At 41.2% G+C, this 19,189-nt stretch overlaps 2 protein-coding genes across 6 annotated transcripts in view; one reads left to right on the top strand and one right to left on the bottom strand.

Annotated features, from left to right (window-relative positions):
• Positions 1-19,189, top strand: part of LOC144056723 (low-density lipoprotein receptor-related protein 1-like) — a 123,033-nt gene that overhangs the window by 76,062 nt on the left and 27,782 nt on the right. For all 5 annotated transcript variants that reach the window (XR_013295099.1, XM_077573741.1, XM_077573744.1 and 2 more), the window contains exons 25-41: positions 121-325; positions 387-551; positions 647-891; positions 3,624-3,755; positions 4,488-4,715; positions 6,032-6,206; positions 7,580-7,674; positions 9,553-9,702; positions 9,806-9,946; positions 10,940-11,065; positions 11,153-11,284; positions 11,377-11,511; positions 12,425-12,554; positions 12,649-12,775; positions 12,851-13,002; positions 13,788-13,912; positions 14,070-14,444. Coding sequence is in view for 4 of the 5 variants with exons in the window: in XM_077573741.1 (XP_077429867.1) it covers positions 121-325; positions 387-551; positions 647-891; positions 3,624-3,755; positions 4,488-4,715; positions 6,032-6,206; positions 7,580-7,674; positions 9,553-9,702; positions 9,806-9,946; positions 10,940-11,065; positions 11,153-11,284; positions 11,377-11,511; positions 12,425-12,554; positions 12,649-12,775; positions 12,851-13,002; positions 13,788-13,912; positions 14,070-14,444 (2,838 nt within the window). In the remaining variant the exon portion in view is untranslated. The remainder of the gene's footprint in view (positions 1-120; positions 326-386; positions 552-646; positions 892-3,623; positions 3,756-4,487; positions 4,716-6,031; positions 6,207-7,579; positions 7,675-9,552; positions 9,703-9,805; positions 9,947-10,939; positions 11,066-11,152; positions 11,285-11,376; positions 11,512-12,424; positions 12,555-12,648; positions 12,776-12,850; positions 13,003-13,787; positions 13,913-14,069; positions 14,445-19,189) is intronic.
• Positions 16,245-17,222, bottom strand: LOC144056515 (galanin receptor type 2-like). Its single transcript, XM_077573409.1, is given in 1 exon segment — positions 16,245-17,222. A coding segment is annotated over 1 exon segment (978 nt).

Genomic DNA, 19,189 nt, shown 5'->3' with positions numbered 1-19,189 from the left:
TTTCTTTTTATATGTAAAGCAAATAGTACGCCTTTCTCATGGACCAAATTCTTAAGGCCATTCGATGCCACGAATGGTTTCACATTCACATCAATGTGTTTTTGTTGTGTGCGTGCGAAGCTCTAACCAGCTTCGACGTGGTAATCCAATACGGGCTGGCGACCCCCGAGGGCCTGGCAGTGGACTGGATCGCAGGAAACATTTACTGGGTGGAAAGCAACCTGGACCAAATTGAAGTGGCCAAGCTGGACGGCACCATGAGGACGACGCTCTTGGCTGGAGATGTGGAGCATCCTCGAGCTATCGCGCTGGACCCCCGTGATGGGTAACAAGCAAAGCACACAGTAGTAGAAACAGCAATTTCCTTCAACGTCAACTCTTCTCAGGATCCTCTTCTGGACCGACTGGGATGCCAGCTTACCGAGGATCGAAGCCGCATCCATGAGTGGCGAAGGCAGAAAGACGATCCACAAGGAAACCGGCAATGGAGGCTGGCCAAATGGACTCACTGTTGATTATCTGGAGCGCCGCATCCTCTGGATTGACGCCAGGTCAAACACAACAAGCTTTTCCGGGGGGGGGGAAATACTCTCGTATTCTTTGGATTAAGTGGGAAATCCAATTAAACGGGTTTTGTTCATTGCAGGTCCGATGCCATTTATTCTGCTAAATACGACGGCTCTGGGCTGATTGAAGTCCTGCGGGGCCACGAGTATCTGTCCCACCCCTTCGCTGTCACCATGTACGGCGGTGAAGTTTACTGGACCGACTGGAGGACGAACACGTTGGCCAAGGCCAACAAGTGGACTGGGAGCAACGTCACGGTCGTCCAGAGGACCAACACGCAACCTTTTGACCTCCAGGTCTACCATCCGTCCAGACAGCCCGAGGGTGAGAAAAAAAGAAGAACACTTACATTACATGCATTATACATATACAGTTGAATTTAGCTCACTGTAGTAAGGCTTGATTTTTTTTTTTATTCCATTCTATTCTTGTTGTACAGATATTGTATGATTTTGTCCTTTTCAAATATGAAAACTAAGGACTCACGATGAACAGGCCTTTCACAATTTGACCAAAAAATGAGCAAGTGGCTTTGGGCAAAATAAAATCTCACAGCACACATTATCAAGACAGAAAACCATTCACACTGTTCTGAGTGGGAACTGACCCCACGCTGGAAGTCATCCACTTGACGACCACAACCCCATCCGTGACCCACACTTTTTTTGTTCATCAACAAATGAGCGTGTGTGGGAGATGAAAAAGAGGCACCTGTGAGTTGGCAAACTGTTACAACAAAATTAGTGGTCATTTTCTTTTTGACTGCACTTTTCCATGTTTTTTTTTTAATATTCATTGTTTATCGTGCGAACCTGTTTTGACTTGTTTTCAATGGTTTTGGTCACGACATTCTTTGGCTGAGAGTATTAACCCTTGTTGTGTGCAGTGTTCATTTCGTTAAAGAAAACTGAATACAAATATTTTTGGTCAACACACATTTTTCACCGGACAAAAACTAGACTAGACAAGACTAAAACCCTCATTAATGAACAATAACTGTGACTAAATCAGTTTGCATTTTCGTCAACTAATGAAGATGAGACGAAAATTGACTTTACTTAATAACTGGACTAAAATCTATGGACGTTTTAGTTCTTGAACAAAGATGAGACAAAAATGATATGATTTAGTAAAATTCTGTTGATATTAATCTATATGTGTGACATTGTCATGTGACATACCTTCTTTCAAATCCGCAGCTAGCAAGTACAACATGCCCAAACATATGGGACAGACAGAAGGTGGATTCATGGTGAAAGTTTTTTTAAAAAAAAGAGTGAATTGTAGTTATAACGTAACATTAATCCAACGGCTATAATGCTCCAACAATAATGCTAATCCGACCGCTAACTAATACTTGCTAATTTACTAGCGCGTAGCATGGAGCCATAGTAGCCACTTATTGATATACTGTAATTGTGTGTCAAGTTGAAATTTTTATGTAAAAAAGTTTTAGATCCGAAATATTCAACATTATCTGGTGACAAAATATACAGGGGTAAAATTATTGTATTGACTAAAACTGTTTTTGATGATTAAAACTAGATGAATAAAATTACGTTTTCTTGGACTAAAATAAAGACAAAAATGCTAGATTAATATTCAACTAAAAGTTGACTAAATAAAAAAGGCATGAGGTTGACTAACTGTGATAAAAACTAACAAGCGTGATTGAGACTGGACTAAAACTGAGATTAAATTTTAAAATGACTGATAAAGTAACACTAGTTGTGCTGAGCCGTGTTATTTAATTGAGCACAGAATGTCAGCACTATTGGACATTTGCTGCTCGTCTGCAATGCTATAGCCGGCTGACGTCCATTCGATGGAGACTAGGGATGGAACGATAACGGCAATATCGTGATATCGCGATATTAAAACTGTCACAATATCGTCGTCGTCATGTCACAATCGTCATGTTGTTTAAAAAGTCAGGTTGGTTTCCATTTGTGCAGTTCTAGCACCCTCTGGTGGCTAGTTTAGTTTAGTGCAGTTTAATTTAGACAAGGCATGTTTTGACCCTTCTATGTTTAAAATCCACGCTAATGGGGAACGCAATATGCTTGTGAACTGAGTGGAGGAAATCAATGTGTGCGTGCATTAGCAAGTAAGTGCCTTAATATTAACTCATTTATTACCTTTGATGCCTATAAACGTAAAAAATTCATTTAAACTATTTTTATTAGTTTAAATTTTTTTCCCACTTTTGTTAACAAGAGTATGAAAACCTAGACATTTAAAAAAAAAATCATCTTTAAAAAGAAAAAGAAAATAAGAAAAGATTATTAAAAATTAGGGGCGTGAGGCGATTAAAATGTTTAATTGTAATTAATCGCATGACTTCAATAGTTAACTCGTGTTAAATCACAAATTGTATGTCTGTTCTAAATGTACAATAAAAAAATGTCTAGGTTTTCATACTCTTGTTTACAAAAGTGGAAAAAAATGTTAAACTAACGTCTATAGCCGTGGATGGGAGTGAATGAGTTAAGTGTTGTGAGAAATTGTAGATTGTTTATATGCATTTCTGTTATGTACAAAAGCACAATATTGTGCTTTTTTTATTAGCATGAGCTCATTTTTTAAATTGTGACCCTTTTTTTTTTATATCGCCAACCTCCCCACAATATCGTGATAATTATCATATTATGACCTTCATTCCGTAAAAATATCGTATAGTGATGTTTGGATATCGTTACATCCCTAATGAAGACTGCATCCCATAGCATTTGATGCTAAAATGAAATAAAGAGAGGCAATAGAGAGGACTACATGAGACAGGAGAAATGTATCCATTCCTTGGAAAATGGCTTGTTTACATTCAACCTCAGCTTGTAGCAAACGTGAGTGATGTCATGCATGATGTGATCGCGAGATTACAATTTCAGTATCCCAGAAATCAGACATCTATTATCCTGGTGCAGCTTCGGGTCCCTTAAGAAGCACTAATGACAAAATAAGTGGCTTATGTACCCCTCGTACTGTAGCCTTTGATCCACAAATGATGAAGCTTGTGATTCCATTTAAAAAAAAAAAACATTTTTTTTTTTCTACAGCGCCTAACCCATGCGCAGCTAAAAATGGCAAGAAGCCCTGCACTCATCTATGCCTCATCAACTACAATCAGACGTTCTCGTGTGGCTGCCCCCACCTCATGAAACTCGGGCCTGACAAGCGCACTTGTTATGGTAAGCGTGAACACACACACACACGCACGTACTGTAGCAGAAGACGAATTCTCGACTCACTCTCTCGTAATTTCCTCTCACTTGCTTGTTGATGAAAGCAGAATGGAATTCCTGTCCTTGCTGGATAGTTTATTTTTGTTTATGTATATATATGAGTGTGTGGGAGAAAGAAAGGGGGTCTGGCATTAAACAAGACTTTTTTTTTTTTTTTTTCACTCTGAGGTGCCATTATGATGACGGCTTTGGTGTCCATTGAAGTGACTGCGTGTGCAGTCGGCGTTTGAGATTAGTATTCAGGGCAGGGTTTGCTATTCTCTTCGGGGGTAATGGAATGGAGAGGCCCGTTCTTGTCTGATGCAGGCACCCCCCCCCCCCCCTCCCTCCCTCCATACACACACACACACCTCGCCTGGCTGGGCTGATCCAGCTTGACACTGTTATTATTCCCCTCCTCCTTCTCTCTTTCGCACTTCTTCTCTTCCTGTCTATCATTTGTTGGCTACCGCGCCAGTTAAGTGATAATAGGACTGGCGAGACCGTTGCAATTGTAATGGATAGCTTCTCGCTGTGCGATCCAGTTAGCCAACCAGACGCAATTGATGCAAAAGCTGCAGGAACATGAACTGTTTATTCAAGTAGCTGTAATGACAAAGCCATTGTTTACGTAAGTCTCTGGAGATGCAAAGAGAGAAAAAAAACATCTCACCCCACCCCCCCCCCCCTCTCCCTCAGAGTATCGTCAGTTCCTGCTGTACGCTCGCCAAATTGAGATCCGAGGAGTGGACATAGACAACCCCTACTACAATTACATCATCTCCTTCACTGTGCCCGACATCGACAATGTGACCGTGGTGGACTACGACGCTCTGGAGCATCGCATCTACTGGTCAGACGTCCGCACTCAGACCATCAAGAGAGCTTTCATTAACGGCACCGGAGTTGAAACTGTGATCTCCGCTGGTATGACTCCTAAATAATGCATTCATTAATGTCCATGTAAAACTGTTACACTAAAACAGCATTCAGATCGTACAAAAAAGTGAGTGCAGTGTTACCTTGACTATAGTTAAAAAAAAAAAAAAAGTTGGGCTTATAGAAAAGTAAAAAACTAATTGAGCAATTAAAGTAATTTAATGCCTTCACATGGGCAAGGAGAGCCTCACTACAAAATGAGAACACTTACAAGGAGCAACTCGAAGCCACATCTCACGCTCAGACGCTCTTGATGTCACTCAGTAAATACAAAAAAACATGTTTTATAAAACCAGTTTACTTTTTGACCTTTTTTATTATTTTATTTTATTTTATTAGGTTTCTGTATTTTTTTAACGAGCAAGTCAACCCAAAAACATTTTCTTTACAACAATATGTTGGATGCACCCCCACTGGACTGCACATGGCATTCTGATTAATATTGCGTTTATGTAATATGAATTAAGCAGCAAAATCCACCTTTTTGTATCCATCAGGGTCGGCCATTTTGTAAAATGCCATCACAGTTGCTCAGGGAATGACCAATCACGGCTCAGCTTGCTAGCCATGCCATGATTGGTCATTGCCTGAGCCCTGAGCAACTGTGATGTCATATTCAGGTCAACAGAAAGTGGCAAAATGGCCGCCCATGAATAAAAACAGGTGGATTTTGCTGCCTAATTCATATTCCACAAATGCATTGTTAATCTGAATACTGTGTTTAGACTAGTGGGGCTGCGCAGAACATATTATTTTTTATTTGACCCCTTTAAAAACAAGCTTGGCAAGGGTCAGGAACGGATTAATGTACTTCAGTTCATTTCAATTGGGAACATTTACTTGATATACAGTAGGCCCTTGTTCATTGTCAAAGTCCATATCACTGTATTAAATTACTATTACTAACAAATATGCTTGTGAAGTGCGGGCTGTATTTTTTTAATCACTTGGGTTCACCAGCGGCACGCATTCTACACCTAGTAACTAAAACTGTTAATGTGTGTATACCTTTAAAAGGCAGGGCTGGTTTACTGTACTTCCCGGGGTAGATTTTGCTACTCGGGTGTTCAATGAGCAAGTTACTGGCAAGTGTGCTAAGATTGTGCTTCTGTTTACTGTACATTACGACGTTGTAATCGTTCTTCTGAACTAGTCGTAGTAGGCTATGTTTAATAAGCTAATGCGATCAAAGAAAAAAAACGTACATAAAATTTGTAAGTCAAGGTACGACTGCATATTGTATACAGTGTAAATAATAGTGTAGTTGATGATATTTTGCCTACTGTGCGTTTGTCCATTTTTAGATCTGCCCAACGCTCATGGCCTTGCGGTCGACTGGGTGTCCAGGAATCTGTTCTGGACCAGTTATGACGCCAATAAGAAACAGATCAATGTTGCCAGACTGGACGGCTCATTCAAGAACGCTGTGATCCAGGGTCTGGACAAACCCCACTGCCTGGTGCTGCATCCCATTTTGGGGTTAGTCGCACATTGAAGCTGTCACACTTTGTCAAAGGAGAGCTTATTGAAATGTCTCTTTGAAACTTCACAGATCTCACCTTTAACCTGCAACATGTCCTTTCCTCCTGTCTCGCTCCATTCTTGAAGACATTTACACTCCACTGGTCTCTGCATTATTTACAGTCTGTCTGTCCCTATTTCTGTTTCCTTGTTTGTCCTCCATCCTTTCGTCTCCGTTCGTGTTGAGCGAATGTCTGTTTTCCTTAGTGTCTTGAAACCAAATCCCTGCCTGGCCTCCCTCCTAACCAGCACAGTAGAGACGGACCATCTGTATTTATACCCAATCTAGAATTTTTCGTTTCTATTTTTGAGGTGGATTACAAAGTGGAGATTGTTTAGCAAACGTTGTGGTTTTCTGTCTTTTATCTACTCCTTCCTGTCTTTCTGGGACTTGTCCTGTGTTTAAAAGCAAAATTGAACGGAGGAATGTTTCCGACGTGAGCATTGTTGACGTGGGGGGAAAATGAGGACCAGATGCTGGTAGATGCATTTGTCCGCTTTCTGACACGAACACAATGAATGCATCAGGGGGGGCGTGTAGAGGCAACAACGAGTGTCAGGGGGCGGGACAAAACTCTGCTACATCCTGTTGTTACTTGAATTGAAGGCATTTTAGCAATTAAATTAATGGTGTGATTGGGAATGTAACTTTTGAAGTGCTAGTCAACCTTCAACATTTCTTGGCAATATTATGTTATGTGACCTCACTAATTCTAAACATGGCATTCTGATTTATATTACATTTGTGCAATTTAAGTTATGCAGCAAAATGTAGCTATTTTTATCCATCTCGGGGGGCGGCCATTTTGCCACTTGCTGTCGACTGAAGATGACATCACAGTTGCTCAAGGCTCAGGCAACGACCAATCACAGCTCACCTGTTTTCTGAAGCTGAGCTGTGATTGGTCGTTACCTGAGCCCTGAGCAACTGTGATGTCATCTTCAGTCGACAGCAAGTGGCAAAATGGCCGCCCCCTGACATGGATTAAAACGGCTGCATTTTGCTGATTAACTCTTATTCCACTAACGCACATATTAACCAGAATACCATATTTAGAGTAGTGGGGCTACATAGAATATATTATTGTCAAAAAAAATTGGGGTTGACAGGCAGCAACACAGACACTTGATGTATTTTGGAGCCAACTTTAAAGCGCCGCTTTCTTGTTGCTATGCGTTGTCGTCAAATCCAGCACGCTTTCAAAGCCACGTTATTCAGTCGTCACAGGTTTCCACCAAAGGAAGAGAACCATTGATTTTGGTGCCAATTTGGATAAAGGAACATTTTAGCTGCTGTAGCTTGACTGATTCTCTCCGCTTGCCTTCCTCAGGAAGCTCTACTGGACAGATGGGGATAACATCAGCATTGCCAACACAGATGGCGGCAACCAAAGTGTCCTATTCACCGACCAGAAAGGCCCTGTTGGTGAGTGAGCTGTTTTTTATTTATTGGGATGATCCTTGGGCTTGTGTTGCCATGGGACCAGGATTATGTGCTGGAGATTGAAACACTTGCAATGAAAAATGACACATTTATACAGATAGCACAGTAGCATATCGTCCTATAGCCACCATGTTCTCTCATTTATTTACAAGATTTTTTTAACTGCTAACTTGAGCTTTATTGCCCATTTCAAGGCTTTAGTTTATCATTGCGTTGTGCGCACTCCAGTTCGAAGCGCTGCTTTAACCGCTTGCAGACTCAATGCACACGGCTGTCGGAGATTATTTGTGGCAAACATCCAGACAGTTATAATCAGATGTATTGGTTTTTTGATTTATATTCTGTTTGTGTAAAAGAGCACATATAGATGCTGTCGTTTTTTTTTTTTGTGGAATAAATTGCAAGAGGCTCTCATACTAAATTGACCTTCATGCATTATCTGCATCTGCATGCTTCGAATTGGCTCATTTTATTTTGATAAAACTTCAAGTTGCAGATTAACTCCTTATTACTTATGTTTTAGTTGTCGGGTTTTTTATTTTCACTGTTAAATTATGTAGTCATTCAGTTTAAAAAATGTATTTAAAGCGCTATTGTTTCAGATGTTAAATGTTGATTAATAAAGGTTTGCATGAAGAAAAAGAAAAAATGTGATTGTGAGCTGAAGCTTCTGACTGATTTAAGGGCTCACTTGAAGCCAGTCACAAGAAGGAGTCATGCCCAGTGGCATCATGCTGAAAGGCCTAGGTGCAAAAACTGTTTTGGGTCCCCATCCCCCCATTTTTTTCCCAGCCAAGCCACAGAGACAAGCTACTATCAGTGACATATGCAAATTTCGCTGTGCGTACGCCCCCTCCTGCTTGGTGGACTGTTTTCGCGGACATGTTAGTTTGATTCCTGTCTGCATATCGTCGCTGCTATGTGAAAAACACGTATGTCCATTTTTGTCATTTCTTGCATTTTTACGTTTTTAGGATGAAACTGAACGCAGACATAAAAAAAAAATGGACATAAGTGTTTTTCACAGGACAGCGCCGATGCAAATTTAGCTGTGCGAACTCTTGCTCCTGATTGGTGGGCTGATGTCACTCTCGTTACTGGTTGGCTGCTGTCCTCGGCTTCCTCGAGCATCAGTTTTGAATGTTGTGTTTACAAACGGCACCAGAAAAATGTCGGACAGCACCTTTAACTTCGTCGTGTTGGTTTTTGTCCACTTTTTTTGGGTTGCAAAGCGTGACGACGACGATGGCACATCCACTAGCTATCCAAGTTCTATCTTAGTTTTTAGTTTTAAACACAATTCGTTAATGTGAGCGAACACACAATTTAGCATCAGTTATTTGGGATCTTAGCAAAAGATCGCAGTCTTAGTGGATCATATGCAACACCGCCACCAATAGCATTCGGGTCTGTTAGCATAAACATGAAACTTAACACCTGCTATTTAGGATCTTAAGCTTTCATGGTAAAACCCGGGTTAAATTAACTCATTCACTGCTATAGATGTCAAAAAATAAAAATATAAAAATATGTATTTTTTTCCACTTTTGTTAACAAGAGTATGAAAACCTAGAATTTTTTTTTTTTTAAATTTGTGATTAATCGTGAGTTAACTATTGAAGTCATGCGATTAGTTACAATAAAAAAAAATGTAATCGCCTGACGCCCCTAATTTTTAATAATATTTTCTTTAAAAAAAAAAAAAAAGTCTAGGTTTTCATACTCTTGTTAACAAAAGTGGGGGAAAAAAATGTTAAACTAATAGAAATAGTTCAAAGGAATTTTTGACGTGTATAAGCGTCAATGGCAGTGAATGAGTTAAATGTGAACTAAACCCCAAATATCTTTTTCGTTTTACAGGGCTCTCGATTGACTTTGACACCGAGCAGCTTTACTGGATCAGCTCAGGAAACAGCACCATCAACCGCTGCCAGCTGGATGGCTCCGGGCTTGAAATACTTGAAGGGGTCAAGGGCAAGCTTACCAAGGCTACCGCTCTGGCCATCATGGGTAAAGTCTCTCTTGCCTTTGCAACTAACATTCATTTCGGTATCATTTGAAAATCTCAAGGGGGGGGTTCTACTCGATTGTCATTCTGTGCTTCATCCTGCAGGTGATAAATTATGGTGGGCCGACCAAGGAACTGACCAGATAGGAATATGTGACAAGAGGGACGGCGGCAATTGGAAAATCTTGAGGAACAGCACCTCTCCGATGATGCACATGAAAATATACAATGAAACTGTACAGAAAGGTGCGCACTGTCATTCTATGGCTTGGGGGTCATTTGTGACCAGCCAGCCATTTTCTAGTGACCCTCAGAATATATGACTTATATACGCTTTTCTAGAATGCATAAAAACTAGAATAATAACAATAATTCTCTTTATAATGCCACATGAGTAAAGTATATTCAGTTAAGATACTAAAGATAATTCAGTACTTTCCTCCACCTTTCTGCTGTCTGAGTTAAGGACTGATTTGTGACTATATCACATTAATGATGAATTAAGATCCTCAAGTAAAAACTGATTTAAAAATCGTCAGCTTATGACAAATTACTGTTGTTTTGGTTCTGAATGTGGACCTTATGAAAAATAAAAAATTGCTTTTCTTAGCACCTTCAACAGAAAGTGAAAACTGCTAAAAACAATATACACCAAAGTAACTATAATAGATGGAGGGATGGATTGATTGATTGGTTTTATTGTGTGAGTTGGAGAATGCCAAAGTAGCCCTTGCATCCTTTTATTTTTATTTTATTTTTTTATATTCTGCCCTCGGAGGCGAAAGTATGGACAACCCCGACATACTCATAATGATGAAAGCATTGGCAGCACAATTAATGAAATGCATGATCTGGTGAGGTCCTATACTGTATAAAAATGTAAAATAAATAAATAAATGTTTTATTTGGAGCTGTATACTTGTAAGTACGCATAATTACAATAATAAATGTTGTTAAATGAATTTCCCTTTTACCTATTTTTAGCATTATAGATTTTTCGATACAGCTCTTGAATTGAATCTTATTGGATGCACATGTACCTAATAAAATGTCAAGATTTTTTTTTCACAATTCTGAGCCAGATGTCAAAAAAAGGGGGGGGGGGGGGGATACCCATTTAAGGTCTGTTTCTTTTGCCAGCATCTCGCTTATTTATCTCAGCAAATGCACATCTGTTTAAATTTGGACTTTTCTATGTTTTAATGTGTTTGTATTCTGCTTTTTTTTCTTTGTTTCTAGGCACCAATCTTTGTAGCAATAACAATGGTGACTGCTCCCAGCTGTGTCTCCCCACCTCCCCGACCACCCGAGCGTGCATGTGCACTGCAGGATACAGCCTGCGCAGAGGCCAGCAGTCCTGCGAGGGTGCGACACATTACACTCTATTATCCACTTTTTAAAGAGCGTGTTAATTGGATCAAGCATTTGTTAAAGGGTGTGCGTTTGCTGTAGGTGTCGGCTCTTTCCTGCTATACTCTGTGCATGAGGGGATCCGTGGTATTCCTTTGGACCCGTCGGACAAGTCTGATGCCCTGGTGCCGGTGTCGGGCACTTCGCTGGCTGTGGGCATTGATTTCCATGCTGGTAATCCTATAAGGAAGAAAATATACACTCTCATTAAAACGCATATGGACAGAAATCGTATTGAGATTGATCCGTGTCCCTTTTGTCCTCAGACAACGACACCATCTACTGGGTGGACATGGGCCTCAGCACAATTAGCAGGGCCAAACGAGACCAAACGTGGAGAGAAGATGTAGTCACTAACGGCATTGGCAGGGTGGAGGGGATAGCTGTTGACTGGATAGCAGGTGAGACAAACCACAGTCCTGCAAAAATTACGCTAGGGTACACAGGGTAGATTTTTTTTATTATTATTATTATTATAAAATGTCAGGAAATTGCCTAAAATGAGAACTGGGAAAAAAAGGCAGAAAAGAAAATGTTCAAAAAGTAGCCGTAAAATGTCCAAAAACAAAAGAAAGTCAGAAAATTACCATAATTTATCTTTGGAATTGCCATAAAAGTCAGAAACTTTATAAAAAAAAAAAAAAAAAAAAAAGTATGAACAAAAACATTCAAAAAGTAGCTTTAAAATGTCCCAAAAAAAGAAGAAATCCTGCAAATGACCATAAATTGTCCACAAAATTTCAGATTTTTTTTTTCCAAAGATAGAAAAAAAATGTCGAAAAATAGCCATCAAATGTTGAAAAAAGGAAGAAGAGAGGCAGAAAATGCCCATAATATGTCCATAAAATAAAAAAGTAATATGTTTGAAAAAGGAAGTCTGAAAAACATACGGAACCGCCCCACCCAATTTTTTTTTAATATCCAAAATCGGAAGACGAAAGGTAGACGATAAATGAATGTGTGAATATTGGATGCTGCTGTCAGTTTCCTTCATCACAATCTTCAAATGTTTTGCGGCTCCAGACACATTTTGTGCTTATTTATTTGACTTAAATGGCTCTTTTGACAGTAAAGGTTGCTGACCCTTGGTCAAATTCTAGATTTTTGGGGGTCTGGCAGAGGTGGATTTAACAGTTAAGGAATGATAGAATTGTAGATTTCAGAAGATGTTTTATGGAGAGTACCTCCATTCTCAGGGCCTTAAATTATTTGAAAAAGGGGTTCATTGGTCCTCGGGCAAATGCATGCAATGCATCCATCCTCACGCCCGGGAATTTGTAAAACATCATTATTTCTTCTCTTGGTTTCTTACAGGAAACATCTACTGGACAGATCAAGGCTTCGACGTGATTGAGGTGGCCCGACTGAATGGCTCCTTCCGCTATGTCGTGATCTCCCAGGGCTTGGACAAGCCCCGCGCCATCACTGTTCACCCCGACAAAGGGTGAGAGAAGCCAGCTGTCTTCAGTCTCCGTTGATATTTCTCTCATGATTGATTACAAGACGAGTCATGTGTGTGCGTGTGTGTGCGCGCGCAGCTACTTGTTCTGGACGGAGTGGGGCCAATACCCTCGTATCGAGCGCTCCCGACTGGACGGCACGCAAAGAGCTGTTCTGGTAAACAACAGTATTAGCTGGCCCAATGGTATCTCCGTTGATTATGAGGTACGGTACAAAAGCACTCTTTCTATCTTGGTGTTCTTCTTTTGTTTGAAAGCACCACTTTTTTTTCCACTGCAGGAGAGTATGCTTTACTGGTGTGACGCCAGGACGGACAAAATTGAGCGCATCAATCTGGAGACCGGAGAGAACCGGGAAGTGGTGCTGGCCAACAACAACATGGACATGTTCTCTGTGTCCGTGTTTGAGAGCTACATCTACTGGAGTGACCGGTAAGACACAGTCCTTCTTTCCCGTTAGAGTATAAAGGGAAAAATACAGTGGTGTCATACATACGGCCCGCGGGCCAGAACCGGTCCATCAGGAGGTCCAATCTGGCCCGTGAGGACAAAACACAAACTGCAGTTTTTCACTCAAATTAGATGTTGTTGCGACTTCTTTAATAACATTCTGAAATTTGGCTGTTACTCAGGATCTGATGCAAAAACTTTTGATTCATTTTCTGATTATGTTGCAATAAGATGTTAATTATTCGCATAAAAAAAAAAAAGGAAATATTTTGACCATAAACATTAGGGGTGTTAAAAAAAAATTGGATTTTTGATAGAAATATTCAACAAAATGTCTTAATTAGAATTAGGATTCACATTCTAAGCATGGACGTGTGTTATATTAATGGAACATTAAGCCTTAAAATTTGATTTCAATGCTGTTTAAACACGCAACCTGTTTGTTAAATACGGTGGACCACAGATATAAGCCTGAAGTAGATTTTCATACAAATCTTACAGTGTACATGTACAAGTTTACTGATTATTGATTTGAGCTTAAAAAAATCGCAATAATTGACTTATAGATTCGTATCGTGATTAATCGGTATCAAATCGAATCGTGACCTATGAATCGTGATACAGATCGAATCGCAAGCTAACTAGGCAATTCACAACCCTAACAAACATAATGGACCGGCCCACTTCAGATCAAATTCGGGTTTGACAACCCCTGCTTCAGAGTCACAGTCCCTTTTGTTTCTGCCCTTTTGCCTGTTATGGAGCAGAACTCACGCCAATGGCTCCATAAAGAGAGGCAGTAAAGACAACGCCACAGACTCTGTGTCTCTGAGGACCGGGATTGGCGTGCAGCTCAAAGATATTAAGGTCTTCAACAGGGCCAGGCAACAAGGTGAATCCCTTTTCCCATGTGTTTAATCACTCCGTATGATATACAGTTCACATTTTTAACTGAGAGGATATGTTTTAAATTTTAATTTTATGTGTATCTATTAAAAAAGAAAGCGATTCAAAAAGAATATTTCTGAGCATTTACCGAATGTCTGCAGGAACAAACGTGTGCAAAGCGAAGAACGGCGGCTGCCAGCAGCTTTGTCTGTACAGCGGCGATGGAAAGCGCACGTGCGCCTGCGCGCACGGCATGCTGGCCGAAGACGGTCGCGGCTGCCGCGACTACGACGGCTACCTGCTCTACTCGGAACGCACCATACTAAAGAGCGTCCACCTGTCGGATGAAAACAATCTGAACGCGCCCATAAAGCCGTTCGAGGACCCCGAGCACATGAAGAACGTCATAGCGCTGACTTTTGATTACCGAGGAGGAGGCGGGAAGGGAGCCAACCGGGTGTTCTTCAGCGACATCCACTTTGGGAACATCCAGCAGATCAGCGATGACGGATCCGACCGCAAGACTGTAGTGGAAAGTGAGTATTCCTGCTCTCTGTCTGTGTTGTTAGATGATTAATTTTATTTACTGACATATCTAAATCTTATTTCAGTTCCACAATTGATGTGCGGCCTTTTTCCTGTCCTCAATCTTATTTAATTTTTTTGCGTCTTTTCATCAGAAATTACTCCCTCTTTGTGTCTGCACCTAAAGATAAAATTTTTGCTATTTCAATTACAAGAGCTGTTTAAAATTATTATTAAAAGATTTCTCAGCTTTAAAGGGGAAATCAACCCCCATGCCCCCACCCCCCCCAAAAAAATATATATATATTTTTTTTACAATCATATGTTCTATGCAGCCCCGCTAGTCTAAATACGGTATTCTGGTTAATATTGCGTTAGTGAAATACGAGTTGAGCAGCAAAAGCCAGCAGTTTTTAATCAATATCAGAATGCGGCCATTTTGCTACTTGCTGTCAAGTGAAATTGACATCACAGTTGCTCAAATCTCAGGTAACAACCAATCACAGCTCAGCTTCAGAAAACAGGTGAGCTGTGATTTGACGAGCCCCGAGCAACTGTGATGTCATCTACAGTGGACAGCATGTGGCAAAATGGCCGCCCCCTGAGATTAATTGAACTTGAATACAGTACACATATCTGACAGAGTGAATTAAAACTGACCACTATTAATTTTATAATATTTGGAACGCTGGAACAAATTTATGATTTAGCAAATAACGGACTTTTAAGAGACTTTCTTGTCTCTTTTACACATTTCAACATTTTTTGTGGTGTCTTAATACATCATATGCCGCCTCTTTGAAAGTAATTGCCTCCAATTAACTTTTTTTCCGCTCCATCTTGGTGAACAGAGAGGGAAGGAGGAGGGGGTGCGAAGGGAGACGAAAGAGACACAGTTACGGTTAAATGGATGCCTTCTGATTAATATGCATTGTCCTTAACTCATTTGCACCCATAAATATAAATATGTTCTATTTTAAATGTTTTAAGTGTCCCAAAGACGTATTTACACGTGTTTTATGTTTTTTTTTTTTTTATGCTAGTACAGAAAGCTTCGATGCAGCCTCTCCACTGCAGGAAATGGTATTTATTACAAAAATGGCTAGCAGGTGGCAGCAGAGCAAAAGAGATCAACCAGGGGCCATGTTGAAAAAAGCTCATTTACCCACAGTTCTAAACAGATTTGTGAATAATGATGACATTTAGATGTATTCTAATGCTAATTGCTGCAAAACGCAAACAAATAGAAATATACTTTTTTTTTTCCTGATGAAAAAAGAGACAAATCTTTCTTTTGGTAGGTTCCATGTTTTTAAACCAATAAAACACAATTTTCTGTGGGCCTTGCAAAACCAGTCAACATCCAGTAAAACAGCCCGGAGCGAATGGGATTGCTTTAGTGAAAATGGCTGGGAGTGAATGAGTTAAAAAAAAAAAAAAAAGCATGGTCCCAATCTGTACTAGTTAGCCCAAGGATAGCATGAGTAGCAGGTAGGTCTATTCTAAAAATAGCTTACAAATGATGGGACGCTGACTTGCTGAGACGATTTAAAACAGAAGAAGAATGTTAACATGTATTTCTTTAAAAAAATAAAAAATAAAAATAAAAACTTTGTAGCGCACTTTTCATACAGAGATTGTAATTCCAAGCGCTTTACAGACTAAAATCACTCCCCCGAAGATTCTTAAATCTTATGAACTACTGCGGAGTGCCCGTTCCTTGCAAGTCGTCTTTCAAATGATTAATTGTAATTCCCAGTGTGGCGTGGATCAGCCCCGTGTTTGTGCAGCCGCTGAGTAATTACTGTCAATCAGGCAAGCCCGCCCCCACTAGCTCACTGCCCTTCCCTCTTAAACAGCCTGAGCAGATCCTGTCTGAACCTTTGGGAGATGAGCACGTATAGGATGGGGTTCAACACCGTCGACGCGATGGCCGTGAGTCGTGCAAACACGCTGAAGGCGCCGTAACGCGGCGAGGTGCCGGTGGCCCCTGAGCTCTGGTCCGATAGCAAGGCAAGTGTCAGGCCATAGGAAGGCAGCCAGCACAGAGTAAACGCCACCACCAGTATTGCTGACGTCTGCGTTACCTTGCTGTGGTAACGTTCGACTTGTGGAGCCTGAACGGCGTTCCGAGTCCTCCACAGGAACAAGTAGATGTTCCCGTATGCGATGGCGATGGTGACGAGCGGGAGCAAGAACGCCACCACGAAGTGGACCAATCCATAAATGAGCTGATCTCGGTGGAGCAGGAAAGCGAAGCAAGCAGTTGCGTCGGGGTTATTGGGAGCGCTTCCTACAAAACGAAACAGCAGCTGGGGCGCCGCCAGGCAGCACGCCGGCACCCAGAGAAGCGCGGCCGTGATGGCGGCGTGGCGTGGAGAGAGGAAGCGGTACGTCCTGGCAGGGTGCACTACCGTCAGGTAGCGCGACACCGCCAGGGCGGACAGCGTGAAAGCGCTGGCGGAAGTGCAGGCCGATCCCAAAAAGCCCGCCAGGCGACACAGGAAGTCCCCGAAAGGCCACTGCTGCATGGCGATGGCGGCGGTGTGGAACGGAAGCGTGGCGAGTAGAAGAAGATCCGCAAAGCTCAGGGCCAGCAGGAGGATGTCCGTACCTGTTCCTGACTGAGCCATCCGTCGCCTGCTCCTCCGACACAGGATCACCATCACCGTGGTGTGCCCCCCAACACCCAAAACCAGGATCACAACATCAAATATAGGGACCAGGACCTGTTCCACATTGCCGGGCCCGTTGTCACTGCTGTTCCTGAGCAGATTCCACAGCAGCATTTTTTATATCTTCACTTATCACTGCAGTCGTGCTCAACGTGCTCATAAAACCGCAGATAAGACGAGTGGAAATGATTGCTCACATTGTGGATTGAATGGCAGTCTAAGCAGAAAAAGAATAACAATTTCCAACCATTTCTTTAACCGTCATTGGTGAAACGCTCCACAGGGAGTCTTTTGTTGTTGTTGTTTAAAAAAGAAAAAAGAAAAGACGCATCCAGGGAAGTAAATTGATGCTCAATCAAACCTTCAGAAATCTCGGTAAAGTCATCCACGTTTCTCAATAGGCCTATGGCAGTTTTGTTTCTCATCACCTCGCAGTCGCTCCACATGACATCTTAGCCGCCGTTGGTTCTCAGCAAGCCGTCCTTAATTGTTCGGGCTCCTCTTGAGGAATTGGCTGGTGACGGAGGAGGAAAAGAAATGCTGAATAGCTTTACAGCAAGGCGGAATGAAAGCGAGTCACTGGCAGGTGAACTCTGGACTGATTATCACGGAGCCGGACGGCGATTGGCTGGCCTGCTCGCTGTGGGTGGTCCCTCTCAGGCTTAACAGTTTTTCCCAGGGTCTGTTGTTTCTGGCCAATTCCTAAAAAGGGTACACTTGTTTTGGGTTTGTGGCACACGTATCGAAGAAAATTAGACAAGAGAAAATATGAAGCAAGCAAATTCATCATCAGACCCAGCACAGTTAATTTATTATTTAAAATAAATTAATAAGGATATTTATTCTTTATTATTATTTGCGATTATCTAGAATTTTACTATTGTCTACATCATAGGACATCTATAATTTAGGACGTAAATTTAACGTGGAAATTAAAGTTATGACGCTAACAATTAGCCATCTAAACAAAACAAGCTAGCTAGCCACACAAGTAAAATTATAATGAAAATATATATTTGGTGGTGGGGGGGGAGTAATATTATTTGTTTCAGGTCATACTACATGATGTCTAATTCTAAATATGACCACTACATACCAGTTGCTAAAAGGACAACTTTTTTACATAGTTGTGTGACAGTACAAACCTGATAGGTGCTCCCATGAGTTATTTGCGATCTTGTGGATGATACAAACTCCTGTCTTAAATTTCAAAATAAAAATCCCAAATTGGTTGTTTCTTTTTCTATCACATAATAATTCATAAAATGCGTTTCGTCGGACAAACTTATCCATCAATGACCCATAAGTCAAGTATATAGCGAAACAATGTGAAATATTGTTTGCTATCAGAAACCTGGCTAATAATTGATTGCTGATAACAAACACTGACCTGCAAACGCGCTCAAATAACACGAGTGACAAAATAGTTCAAAACTGAACATTACCTAAAAATGCAATGTGGGTCAATGTGGAGATCAACTTAAGTGGAGAGCAATCATTTAAGAGAGAAAACAGCAGGCCAGTGGATCTGCTCTAAAGTGAGTGGAAAATCCTTCACTTGGCTCTCTCGTGGCTCGTACTGAGACAAATGTTGACTCATGTCCATGGCATTGCAGCGCAGATATTGAGTTTTGGTGTTAAGTGTCTCCCCTAGCGGTGAACCTCGCAGTTTGGCCACAGCTGTTAAACGATAGCAGTCAAACCCCAGGAAAGGCTGCCGTAATCGATGCACCGTCACTGTTTGGGTCAATTAGCAACATGATGTCTATTAGCTGTTGTGGTTAATAACACGCTTGTGTTTTGCAAATGAGGACGTTGTGTTCCTCCATTTTGGCCAGTTCTTGAACCGTCTCTGGCTTCTGTTCAGGAATGAAGCACCCTATTTTTAAAGACACTTCAAGACTGCCGGGTAGAATTTTGCTTCTCCTCCTCGCTTGATGAGGTATCGCAAAGAAAAATAATACGATACTCCGTAACCTTGCAGAAAAGCATCGAGTCACACAGTGTGAAAAGCTGACTCTTCCACTTGCTTCTTTCCCTCATCCTTTTGATCTATCTCTCATTTGCAGGTGTGTTTATAA

This window comes from Vanacampus margaritifer, chromosome 8 (assembly GCF_051991255.1).
Source record: "Vanacampus margaritifer isolate UIUO_Vmar chromosome 8, RoL_Vmar_1.0, whole genome shotgun sequence".
NCBI lineage: Eukaryota > Metazoa > Chordata > Actinopteri > Syngnathiformes > Syngnathidae > Vanacampus > Vanacampus margaritifer.
This window is presented reverse-complemented; position numbering and strand designations above follow the sequence as displayed.